Consider the following 13,058-nt stretch of genomic DNA (forward strand, 5'->3'; position numbering starts at 1 on the left):
ATTTTTCTGATGTGTTCTTGAATCCGGTTTGCGAGTATTTTATTGAGTATTTTTGCATCAATGTTCATGAGGGAAATTGGTCTATAGTTCTGTTTCTTAGTTGTGTGTTTGTGTGGCTTGGGTATCAAGGTAATTGTAGCCTCGTAGAAAGAGTTTGGCAGTGAGCTTCCTGCTTCTATTGTGTGGAATACTTTGAGGAGTATTGGAATTAGCTCTTCTTTGAATTTCTGGTAGAATTCTGCACTGAAGCCATCTGGGCCTGGGCTTTTTTTTCTTTGGGAGACTTTTGATGACTGCTTCTATTTCATTAGGGGTTATAGGTCTGTTTAGATTGTTTATCTGTTCTTGATTTAGTTTTGGCAAGTGATATCTATCCAGGAAATTGTCCATTTCCTTTAAATTTTCAAATTTTGTGGAGTAAAGATTTTCAAAGTATGCCCTGATGATTCTCTGGATTTCCTCAGAGTCTGTTTTTATGTCCCCATTTTCATCCCTGATTTTGTTAATTAGCATGCTCTCCCTCTGTCTTTTGGTTAGTTTGGACAGAGGTTTATCTATTTTGTTGATTTTCTCAAAGAACCAACTCTTTGTTTCATTGATTCTTCTCAGTGTTTTCCTGGTTTCTACTTGATTGATTTCAGCCCTCAATTTGATTATTTCCTGGCGTCTGCTCCTCCTGGTGGAGTTTGCTTCTTTTTGTTCTAGAACATTCAGCTGTGCTATTAATTCTCTAGTATGACTGTTCTCCAGTTTTTTCATGTGGGCACTTAGTGCTATAAACTTTCCTCTCAGCACTGCTTTCAAAGTGTCCCATAAGTTTGTGTATGTTGTGTCTTCATTCTCATTGAAATCGAGGAAGTCTTTAATTTCTTTTTTTATTTGTTCCTTTACCCAGGGATGGTGCAATTGTGCATTGTTCAATCTCCATGAGTTTGTGGGGTTTCTGCGATTTGTGTTATTGTTGAATTCTAATGTTAATGCATTGTGGTCTGATAAGATGCAGGGGGTTATTCCAATTTTTTTGTATCTGTGGAGATTTGCTATGTTTCCTATTATGTGGTCAATTTTACAGAAGGTTCCATGTGGTGCCGAGACGAAGGCACCTTTGTATTTGGGTGGAATGTTCTATAGATGTCTGTTAAACCCAGTTGGGTCATAACTTCTATTAGTTCTTTTGTTTCTTTGCTAAGTTTCTGTCTGGAGGTCCTGTCTAGCGGTGAGAGCGGAGTGTTGAAGTCTCCTACTATTAGTGTGTGAGATTTTATGTGCATTTTGAGCTTTAGTAATGTTTCTTTCACAAATGTAGGTGCCTTTGTATTTGGGGCGTAGATGTTTAAAATTGAGTCTTCGTCTTGATGTATTTTTCCTTTGATGAATATGAAGTGTCCTTCTTCATCTCTTTTGATTGATTTTAATTTGAAGTCTAATTTGTTAGATATTAGGATTGCTACACCCGCTTGTTTCTTGGGACCGTTTGATTGGAAGATCTTTTCCCAACCCTTTACTCTGAGATAACGTCTGTCTTTGATGTTGAGATGTGTTTCTTGTATGCAGCAGAAGGAAGGGTTCTGTCTTCGTATCCATTCTGCTAGTCTGTGTCTTTTTATAGGCAAGTTGAGGCCGTTGACATTGAGGTATATTAATGACCATTGATTGGTGATCCTTGCTTGTGCTTGATTTATTGTTAGTGAAGTTATTTTGTGTAGTTTCTCCTCCCTTTTTTTTGGTGTTTTGTAAAGTGTGATTATATATTGCCTGTGTCTTTTTGAATGTAGTTATCTTCCTTGGCTCTAGGTTTTCCTTCTAGCACTTTCTGTAGAGCTGGATTCATGGATACGTATTGTTTAAATATGGCTTTGTCATGGAATATTTTGTTTTCTCCATCTATGGTAATTGAGAGCTTTGCTGGATATAGTAGTCTGGGCTGGCATCCTTGTTCCCTTAGCGTTTGTAGGACATCTGTCCAGGATCTTCTGGCTTTCATCGTTTCCATTGAGAAGTCAGGTGTAATTCGGATAGGTCTGCCTTTGTATGTTACTTGGCATTTTTCTTTAGCTGCTCTTAATATTTTCTCTTTACTCTGTAGGTTTGATGTTTTAATTATTATATGGCGAGGTGACTTCTTTTTCTGGTCCAGCCTATTTGGTGTTCTGTAAGATTCTTGTACTTTCATAGGCATATCTTTCTTTAGGTTAGGGAAGTTTTCTTCTATGATTTTGTTGAATACGTTTCCTGTACCTTTGAGTTGTATTTCTTCGCCTTCTTCTATACCGATTATTCTCAGGTTTGGCTTCTTCACGGTGTCCCATATTTCCTGGATATTTTGTGTTAAGGATTTGTTGGTTTTGAGATTTTCTTTGGTTGACGACTCTATATCCTCTAATGAGTCTTCAACACCTGAGATTCTCTCTTCTATCTCTTGTATTCTATTGGTGATAATTGCATCAGTAGTTCCTGATCGTTTTCTATTTCCAGCATCCCTTCATTCTGTGTTTTCTTTATCGTTTCTATTTCAGCTTTCAATCCTTCAACTGTTTGAGTTGTTTCCTTAATTTTTTTGGTTGTTCTTTCTTGGTGCTCTTTAGATTCTTTGAGAGATTTGATTATTTCTTGAAATTTTCCCCCCATTTCATGGATTTTTTGTTTGTTTTTTCTTCTATTTCTTTAAGGGATTTCCTCATTTCTTCTTTGAGGGTCTCCATCATCTTCATGAAATAATTTTTAAGGTCTGTCTCCTCTTCTTCGTCTATGTAGTGCTTTTCGGGTCTTGCTGGTGTTGGATCCCTGGATTCTGGTGGGGTCATGTTGGTGTTTCTATTGCTGAGTGATCTCTTATTCTGTCTTCTTCCCATCTCTTCTTTCAGTGGGTGCTGGTGGGGTCTTTCCATCTCCACTGGTCTCCTTCCTTCCTGCAGCTGAAGTTGGGAATGCTGACACGGAGTTTGGGTCCTGGTAGGGCTGATGTCTTTCCTGTGTGGGCGTGTCTTCTGGATGCCAGGAGCGGCCGGGAAGATCAAGGGGGATGGGTGATTGGCGGGCGGTCCCCGCAGGAGACCCAATCTCACCTGAAGCCGGACTCGCTGGGGTTGGGGTCTTCAGAAGGGTTTTCTTAATCACCAGATTTTTAGAAAGAATCTCCACTGGCGTCTCTTGCTAGTGGCACTCTTCCACTTACCTGCTGAAGCACATTTATATATTTCTTTATGGCAAAACCAAAAACCTCGTTGTGGTCTGCCTAATATTACCATAGTACCTCAGTATGAAAGGTAGGGATTCTGAGTTCTGAATTAATTAGTTAACCTACCACAATGAACCAGATTTGCAAACAAGAAACACCATACTAACTTTACCATACATTGATCTATTCTGCAGCTGGTTGAACAGCATTTTTAAATGTAACAGGTGGAAAATTACACTGTGCTTATTGACTGAATTTTTAAACTGCTAGTCCCTTAAGATCATGTTTGTTGAAGTGTGTATTTACACATTTCCTTAAATCAAGGGACTCAATGCTTGCTTTATTTTAACCATGTTTTATTGTTACTTTAGAAGGAAACTAGCTTTAGTAGTGGATTGCCTTGTATGTCTTCTCCTTTCGCTCTTAATATGCCATGATGTGTATGTGATTACTTTCAAGGTTCATCATGACTTGAAGTGCAAGGACAGATCACAGTTTGTTTACCAATCGATGCGACTTTTTCCAAAGGATCTGTACTTTATTTCCTTACAACAGCTTGAAAACATTATTTTTTAAATCTTTAAATCACTGTGTCTAGGTAATTTTTACATTGTGTGCCATAGAACTTACCCGTGGAGAAATAGAGCTCCTTCATTTTTGGACAACTACTGTAATGATTTTTTAAAGAAAAATGGAAGGTACCAGGGGTAATTCTGGCCAGTCAATAATTATATACAGGACTTCAAATACTCTAGCTGTCAGCTGATGGATTTGATTTGTAGTAACTGTTTGACTTTGTATGGGTTTCTTCAGCCCTTTCTCTGCCACTAGCAACCAGAAACGCACTTTACCTTTTGGTTGGTTAGATAGGTGGCTGACTACCTGTTTTTCTCACTGTGGTGTGATTGGCTAAATAACCTTCATTTAAAACTGAAGTCACATTAAAAACTCATGTTTGGGTGTCAACTTCCAATATTTTGATTCTTTGCTCCTGTTTTCCTTCTATGCTGAGTAAAAGTGCCTTACAATGTAAAAATTGTACAGTACTTATGTTCCCAAGTAGCATCTTTATCACTTGGCTAGCAATTACATTGTGGTATTACTATTTAGATAAATGGACCTCAGCAGTGTATTTACTGTACATCTCTTAATTCCTTAACTGTAGTTTTAATAAGCATGACATTCTTTGGTAAATATATGGCATTTACATCAATGCCAAAAATACTGCCATTGCTGTCTAATGCGTATTTTAGCCTGAATTTTTGATGCGTCTTTTTTCTCGTTTTTCTTTGTTTTATTCTTTTTTCATTATTAATATTAAAACATGTAATCTTTGCAAGCGTATATTGAAGATTATTCTGGAGCATTTATTGCCTTACCAGAAATGTTAGTAGGAAATGTTCATTAGAGTAGAAGGGTAGACTTGCGTTTCTATACTTTAATAAATTCCTGGGTGGAGGGGGGAGTTTTACTTTCATCTCATTGTTTAAAAACCCACACCTGAAGTAAATTTCATTTCCAGGATCAGCAGTCTCCAACTTGAGGTGGTACTTGTTCGGTATACACTACTCAAGATACTAACAGAGTAACATGATCTAGAGATGTGCTATTGAATCGAATCTATGTACTTGAACAAATGTGTGAATCTCGAATATCTCAAAGCAGAAGTGGTGTAGAATGTTGTTGCTTTTTGAAGAAGCACTGAAGTTAGACCAAGGCACAGTTTTGTTTTAATAGACATCTAAGTTCATTGTAAAGATAAGGAATGCGTCATGGGTCAAAAATCAAACATTCCTCACATGTTATGTATATTTTGTTCCTGTTATATTGGCTTTACTTTCAAAATTGTAGTTTGTAGTATTAGTTTCCTTTTATTGGTATTCTTGCATATACTATTCGTTCAATAAATGAGTTTTGAATTTCAAAAAAAAAGATACAGGATCTTTTGAAAACATATAGGGAACTAGACACAAAAGGTGATAAATTATACAATTCCATTTTCCAAGAAATTAGAAACTAGATTGCTGGTTGCTTACGCCTGATGAAGGCAGGGAGCTGATGGCTAAATGTACAGGATTTGGGAGTTGTGAAAAGATTCCATAGCTGACGATAATGATGACCGTGAATATCTTTACTCCTAAAGCCATGAATCGGCACATTTAAGTGGGCCATGTTCAATGGATGTGAGATAAGTTTCACAAAACTGTAAGAAGTTACCACCAGCAGGAGAGGGAGAAGAAGAGAGAAAGGATTGGGGGAATACAAATGACTGAAATCCATTATAAAATGTATGAAGCCATCAAACAATGAACATGGGAGAGAACAGAAATAATGAAATGTTAGTTCACGTACTCACTGAGAGGAAGAATGGGTCCAAGAAATTAAATTTTATGAGCTTCTTTACTTTTTGTACAAAGGGATTTTGTGGGTTGTTGAGGGAATCGACATTCACTCCGAATGATGTGCCGGTGATCACATCCATGCTGTAGGCTCCAAAGATGCTGAGTAGAGAGAGACATGGAAATTAACATCTGTATATCCTCTTATTCCTTCTAACATAATAATGGATCCCTTGGGAGTAAACTCATAAGCCCAGGCAAGGCAGACACGGCCAGTGCCCCACATGTTGGCCTCCATCCTGCGTTTCAGTGTGAAGTTTATAGATGACAGTGCTACCACCATTTTTTGTGATGAGCTGTGACATGGAAACATGTTAGTTTTAGTTGTCACCTTGACAACATCCAGAATCATCTGGGAAGAGATTCGCAGTGTAAAGGTGTCTGCCTCTAGCTGGCATTTGGGCATGTCTGTGAGGTATTGCCTTGAGCAGTACTTTCCTCTGGGTTTGGGTCCCTGACTGCATAAGGGTATTAAAGGTGAACTGAGCACAAGCGTGGATGTCTTTATCTGTGTTCTTGACTGAGGCTTCAAGCTCCTGCCTTAACTCCCCTGTAATGACATTGACTGCAACCTGGAACTGTGAGATATTATGAACTCTTTCCCCCAGACTTTCTTTCTTTTCAGGGTATTTTATCACAGAAATATATATAAAATTAGAATAGACATCAGGAGACATAGAGGGCCAGGAAGAGACAGACCTAGCACCAGACAAACAGCATCAGTGAATGGAGTGTGGGTGGTGATGAGTCTGGAAATACCATACCTCACCAGAACAACGTGGAATGCTTCTCTATGCCCAGGGGACTAGGAAAGAGGACATTGTGTCTGGTATCGGTGTGTCACTGGTATCTGTGGCCAAAGCCAATTTGTCTTCAGTACAATACATAACAACTGCTACGAATTCCCTGGAGCACACCCCATACTCAAGGCACTGACAGATCAGCCGTTCCCCAGCCCTAGGAAGCTGACAGTGCTCCGAGGGCAGAAGTATTGCTGCAAGTTGTGAAAACCAACGACATTCCTGGTAAAACACAAAAAATTCGCTCTACTTATGTGCCCACATGTTCCTCATTTACCAGGAGGGTTGAATGTTATATCAGTGTTTCTTGACAAGAAGCACTGAGTTTATTCAAGAAAACGATCTGATGGCAATGCCTATAGGCTTACAGCGACTTCACTCTTTAGAAATGGGATAAAAGAGAAAGAGTGGAATGGTTACATTTTTTCATTTATTGACTCTGGGTGAAACTTGTGTGTGTGCACCTGCTCTTGTGGTATGTGTGTGTGAATGAGTGTGTGTGAGTGAGTGTGTGTGTGGGCACACTTGTACCATGGCATGCATTCAGAAGACAACTTCTTGCGGGAGTCAGTTCTCTCTTTCCTCTATGTGGGTCCTGTGGATCAAAGTCAGGTCCTCAGGTTTGGTGGCAAGCTCCTTTACCCACTGAGCCATCTCACTGATTCTAGGCAAGATGTACTGTTTTACTGATATTCTTCATAAGCCCAGGATGAGATATAAATTGCTCTAAGTTCTCCATTTTAACTTCCATGATGCACACACAGTGTCCCAATGTGAGCCAAATTCTTTCTTTGCAGTCTATTTCCCATGAACTCTACACTAACAAACATGATTTTAAATCATTATACTTCTTTCTAAACAAACTTTGTTTTCTAGAACTTCCCAAATAACAAGAGTTAGAGAGATTAATCGTTGCTTTCATCTAAAGAAGTGCCCTTTTTCTAGAACTTCCCAAATAACAAGAGTTAGAGAGATTAATCGTTGCTTTCATCTAAAGAAGTGCCCTTTTTCTAGAACTTCCCAAATAACAAGAGTTAGAGAGATTAATCGTTGCTTTCATCTAAAGAAGTGCCCTTTTTCTAGAACTTCCCAAATAACAAGAGTTAGAGAGATTAATCGTTGCTTTCATCTAAAGAAGTGCCCTTTTTCTAGAACTTCCCAAATAACAAGAGTTAGAGAGATTAATCGTTGCTTTCATCTAAAGAAGTGCCCTTTTTCTAGAACTTCCCAAATAACAAGAGTTAGAGAGATTAATCGTTGCTTTCATCTAAAGAAGTGCCCTTTTTCTAGAACTTCCCAAATAACAAGAGTTAGAGAGATTAATCGTTGCTTTCATCTAAAGAAGTGCCCTTTTTCTAGAACTTCCCAAATAACAAGAGTTAGAGAGATTAATCGTTGCTTTCATCTAAAGAAGTGCCCTTTTTCTAGAACTTCCCAAATAACAAGAGTTAGAGAGATTAATCGTTGCTTTCATCTAAAGAAGTGCCCTTTTTCTAGAACTTCCCAAATAACAAGAGTTAGAGAGATTAATCGTTGCTTTCATCTAAAGAAGTGCCCTTTTTCTAGAACTTCCCAAATAACAAGAGTTAGAGAGATTAATCGTTGCTTTCATCTAAAGAAGTGCCCTTTTTCTAGAACTTCCCAAATAACAAGAGTTAGAGAGATTAATCGTTGCTTTCATCTAAAGAAGTGCCCTTTTTCTAGAACTTCCCAAATAACAAGAGTTAGAGAGATTAATCGTTGCTTTCATCTAAAGAAGTACCCTTTTTCTTGGATGGCGTAGTACAATCATACAGCTGTGACAAGGTTTCCAGTTTCTACTGGTCTCAGCCTCAGAAGAAGACCGAGTGTTTGTAGTCAGTTGTATCACCAACAACTCATGGCGGTCTGATTCCTGAGGTGAGAGTAGGCAGTTACAGTATCTGGATTTGCATATGAAATGCACCCCCATTGGCTCATGCATTTGAACACTTGGCTCTGAGCTCACAGCCCTGTCTTGGAAGGCTCTGAGCCTTAGGAGGTGGATCCTCGCTAGAGGAAGTAGACTGCCACAGCCAGATCTTGGCTCTATATAGGCTGGGTTCCCTGTTTCTTGGGTGTCAGAAGCAGTGTGACCAGCTAACCTCCTGCCCATGCCACCATGTCTTCCTGCCACGCCCCACGGAACTGTAAGCCAAAGCGAAACCTTTCTCTGTCCAGTTGCTGCTGTTGGAGTATTTTGTCACAAAAAGAGAAATGTAATTCATGCGATTCAGCTTCTAATGAATGCTGTAGCACTTACTCTTTCATGTTGATGGGATCTCCACTCTCTGCTCCCTGCCTCATGTTTCTCACCAACACATCTGCATACTGGTTAATGATGGGGAGCATCTACACACAGAACACAAAGCCATCCACAGTGAGATGAGGGGCTCAGTTCCCAGTGGACGCAGCTTTCCCAAGGACAAAGCAAGAGGTCCCACTAACACAAAAGGACACTCTTAAGGAAGTTTCAACTCAGAGAACGCTACTTGGAAAGGGCTGTGATCTTCCACTCTCCCTGTCCCCAGATCTGTTCCTCGTGTCTCCAGTGATGAGCTCATTACTTCATTACCTCCTTGAGCTTCCCACTGGTGAAGGTAGGAGACAGCAATGCTCTTAATCTCTTCCATTCTTCATTCTCAGATAAGGTGATTGATTTTTTCAAAAATCCCACTGGACCGAACACCTAGAATCCAAAGAGAAAGAGATGTTGCCATATATAAGTCTGGAGAACTCTACAATTATTAAAAAACCCCAGGTATTATTTATTTAAAAATATTTGTGACTGTATAGTTGGTTATGTTAACATGTTCAATCAATATTTATCTCAAAGGCTTCACCCCCTGGGAGGGTGGAGGTGGTACCCAGCCAATGCATGCAGCTTTAAACTTTATAATCTAGCATTCTTGTTCTACAGAAGTTCCACATAACTGGGGAAACCACTGTTTCAGGGGGACTAGATAGCAACGAGACCTAGAACATTCCTCTAGCCTGTGCCAAGTAGAAAGGAACTGATGGCAGCTGGTGGCCTTATGAAGCACAGGACAGTTTATATTTACATGTATTCATAAAATGAACTTCTTGATAAAGGGGTGATAAAAGTGATTTGAGGAGACAGTAACAGTACTTGAAGGAATCTATTTGAAAGAAACAATGCAATTCTATGTAAATTCTTTTTTTCTTAACGATTTTCTTTTGGTGTAGATGATCATACCTCCCACTTTATGGTAGACTACCTTGTTGAATCTTATGCCCATGAAAACACATACTTTGCTGGGCTGAGCTCCTGGAGTTCAGTTGAAGAGAGGGAGGAGGGATCACATGAACAAGGGGCTGTTAAGACCATGTCGGGGAAAATCACAGAGACAGCTGACCTGAGCTAGTGGGAGCTCATGGACTCTGGACTGACAGCTGGGGAACCTGCTTGGGAACAAACTAGGCCATCTGAATTGGGTGACAGTTACAAAATTTGATCTGGGAGGGATAGCAGTGGCACCAGAACTTATCCTGGGTGCATGAACTGGCTTTTTGGAGCCCATTTCCTATGGTGGGATATCTTGTTCAGCCTTGATAATGAGGGGAGGGCTTGGTCTGGCCTCAAATTGGTATCCCAGATTTGGTTGACTCCATAAGGAAGGCCTTGCCCTCTCTGTGGAGTGGATTGGGCAGGGGGAGGGGAGGGAGGGAAAACTGGACTTGGTATGCAAAATGAAAAAATGTTTTTAAATAAAAAGAAAATGTGTTTGTACAAAATGAATATCCTTGTCATTCTGTATTTTAATGAACATATTTTGTGTTTGATGTTTATACACGAAAAAATTTACCTGTGGTATCAACATTGAATTCAACATAATAAATTTAGAGAAAATCACTGTTTCTGCATTTTTCATTGCATTCATGCATGTGTGTATCCATGTGTGTTTGTGCAGAGGCAGGAGGTGGATGTCCTACTCTGACACTGATTTATTTCCTTGAGACAGGGTCTTTCATAGAATCTGAAGTTCACTGTTTCATCTAGGCTGGCTGGCGTGAGCTCCTGGGATCCACATATTTCTGTCCTGAGTGCTGGAGTTATTGCACTTATGGCCATGCTCAACTTTTTTAATGTGAGTGCAAACACCTTTGTAAGATACAACATAAATAAACAGATATTTGGGTGCATATCTAAGGTAACTGAGAGTAGGTAAGACCACATGAAGCACACAATCATCTTCACAATCATTCCAAAGAAATGAAATGCTAGGGGTTAGAGAGATGTCTCAATGGCTAACGGCACTAACCACTCTTTCAGAGGACCAGGCTTTGGGCCCTCACAGCAACTCACAATTATCTACAACCCTCATGGCAACTCATAATCATTTGTATCCAGTTCCAGGGGATTGGATGATCTGGTCTAGCTTCTTTTTTTTTTAATTTTATTTTCCAGTTTAAATTTAGATAAGAAACAAGGTTGCTTCACAAGTCAGTTCCAGGTCCCTCTCCCATTACCTCCCTTCCTCCCGTGCCCTCCCCCCCCCCCCCGTTATCCCCTCATTTCTCCAGGGAGGGTGAGGCCCTCCATGGGGGTGTGCATAGTGTGTCATTTCATATAGGGCAGGGCCTAGACCCTTCCCCAAGAGTTCAGGGTGAGAGTGCACCTCACATTGTTCTATGGGAGTCCAAAGTCCGTGTGTATACTTGGGATGGGTACTGATCTGCTGCCCAAGGCTCAATAGATTACCTAGGCCTCTTCACTGACACCCAGATTCAGGGGGTCTTGATCAGTCCCATGCTGGATTCCCAGGCTGATGCCTGGGATTCAAGAGTTAACCTTTGTCTGGTCAGCTGTTTCTGGGGGTTAAACCAGCCCAGTCTTAATCCCTTTGATCATCAGTCCTCCCTCTCTGTTACTGGCTTTCTTGAGTTCAGCTCAGTACTTAACCAAGGGAGTCTGCCTCTTCTTCGATCAGCCACTAAATAAAGTTTCTGTTTCCCAGACTCTCTGGCCATAGGATTGTAGGCTGGCACTCCCCAGATCTATGTCTAAAATCCATATATGAGAGAGTACATACCATGTTTATGTTTTTGTGACTGGGTTACCTCACTCAGGATGGTTTCTTCTAGTGTCATCCATTTGCCTGCGAATCTCATGATTCCATTATTTTTTTCTGCTGAATAGTACTCCATTGTGTAGATGTACCACATTTTCTCTATCCACTCTTCAGGTGAGGGACATCTAGGTTGCTTCCACGTTCTGGCAATTACAAATAAAGCTGCTATGAACATAGTGGAACAGACATCTTTGTTGTATGAATGGGCATCTTTTGGATATATGTCTAAGAGTGGAGTTGCTGGGTCTTGTGGTAGGTTTATGCCCATTTTTCTGAGGAATCTCCACACTGATTTCCAAAGTGGTTGAACCAGTTGGCACTCCCACCAGCAATGGAGGAGTGTCCCCCTTTCACCACATCCTCTCCAGCATAAATTGTCATTGGTGTTTTTGATTTTAGCCATTCTGACAGGGGTGAGATGGTATCTGAGAGTTGTTTTGATTTGCATTTCCCGGATGGCTAAGGATGTTGAGCACTTTCTCAAGTGCCTCTCAGCCATTTTGGACTCCTCTATTGAAAACTCTCTATTTAGTTCTGCAGCCCACTTTTTAATAGGGTCCTTTGGTGTTTTGGAGACTTGCTTCTTGAGTTCTTTGTAAATTTTGGAGATCAACCCTCTGTCAGATGTGGGATTAGTGAATATATTTTCCCATTCTGTGGGCTGCCTTTTTGTCTTGCTGACTGTGTCCTTTGCCTTACAGAAGCTTCTCAGTTTCAGTAGGTCCCATTTATTAATTGTTGATCTTACTGCCTGTGCTACTGGTGTTATGTTCAGGAAGCTGTCTCCTGTACCAATTCGTTCAAGGGTACCATCCACTTGATCTGCATTCTTCTACATGCCAGTCTCCAATTATGCCAGCACCATTTGTTGAAGATGCTTTCTTTATTCCATTGTATATTTTTAGCTTCTTTGTCAAAGATCAGATGTTCGTACGTGTGTGGGTTAATACCCGGATTTTCAATTCGATTCCATTGGTCTACCTGTCTATTTTTGTGCCAATACCAAGCTGTTTTCAGGACTATAGCTCTATAATATAGCTTGAGGTCAGGGATGGTGATGCCTCCGGACGTTGCCTTGTTGAACAGGGTTGTTTTGGCTATCCTGGGTCTTTTGTTTTTCCATACAAAATTGATTATTGTTCTTTCAAGGTCTGTGAAGAACTGTGCTGGGATTTTAATGGGGATTGCATTGAATCTGTAGATTGCTTTTGGCAGGATTGCCATTTTTACTACATTGATCCTACCTATCCAAGAGCATGGGAGATCTTTCCATTTTCTGAGGGCTTCTTTAATTTCTTTCTTTAAAGATTCAAAGTTCTTACGATACAGGTCTTTCACTTGTTTGGTTAGCGTTACCCCAAGGTATTTTATGTTGTTTGTGGCAATTGTAAAGGGTGATGTTTCTCTGATTTCTCTTTCAGCCCTTTTATCATCTGTATATAGTAGGGCTACTGATTTTCTTGAGTTGATCTTGTAGCCTGCCACTTTGCTGAAGGTGTTAATCAGCTGTAAGAGTTCCCTGGTAGAGTTCTTTGGGTCATTGATGTAAACTATCATATCGTCTGCAAAC

The 13,058-nt window shown here is 40.1% G+C and overlaps 1 protein-coding gene across 1 annotated transcript in view; it reads right to left on the reverse strand.

Moving 5' to 3' along the window:
- LOC101832126 (cytochrome P450 3A9-like) overlaps positions 1-13,058 on the reverse strand; it is a 52,340-nt gene that overhangs the window by 23,741 nt on the left and 15,541 nt on the right. The window contains exons 5-7 of the mRNA XM_040731212.1: positions 8,971-9,084; positions 8,659-8,747; positions 5,531-5,679 (exon numbers count right to left, since the gene is read on the reverse strand). Of these exons, the coding sequence (XP_040587146.1) occupies positions 5,531-5,679; positions 8,659-8,747; positions 8,971-9,084 (352 nt within the window). The remainder of the gene's footprint in view (positions 1-5,530; positions 5,680-8,658; positions 8,748-8,970; positions 9,085-13,058) is intronic.

This window comes from Mesocricetus auratus, unplaced genomic scaffold (genome assembly GCF_017639785.1).
Source record: "Mesocricetus auratus isolate SY011 unplaced genomic scaffold, BCM_Maur_2.0 Super-Scaffold_100025, whole genome shotgun sequence".
Taxonomy (NCBI): domain Eukaryota; kingdom Metazoa; phylum Chordata; class Mammalia; order Rodentia; family Cricetidae; genus Mesocricetus; species Mesocricetus auratus.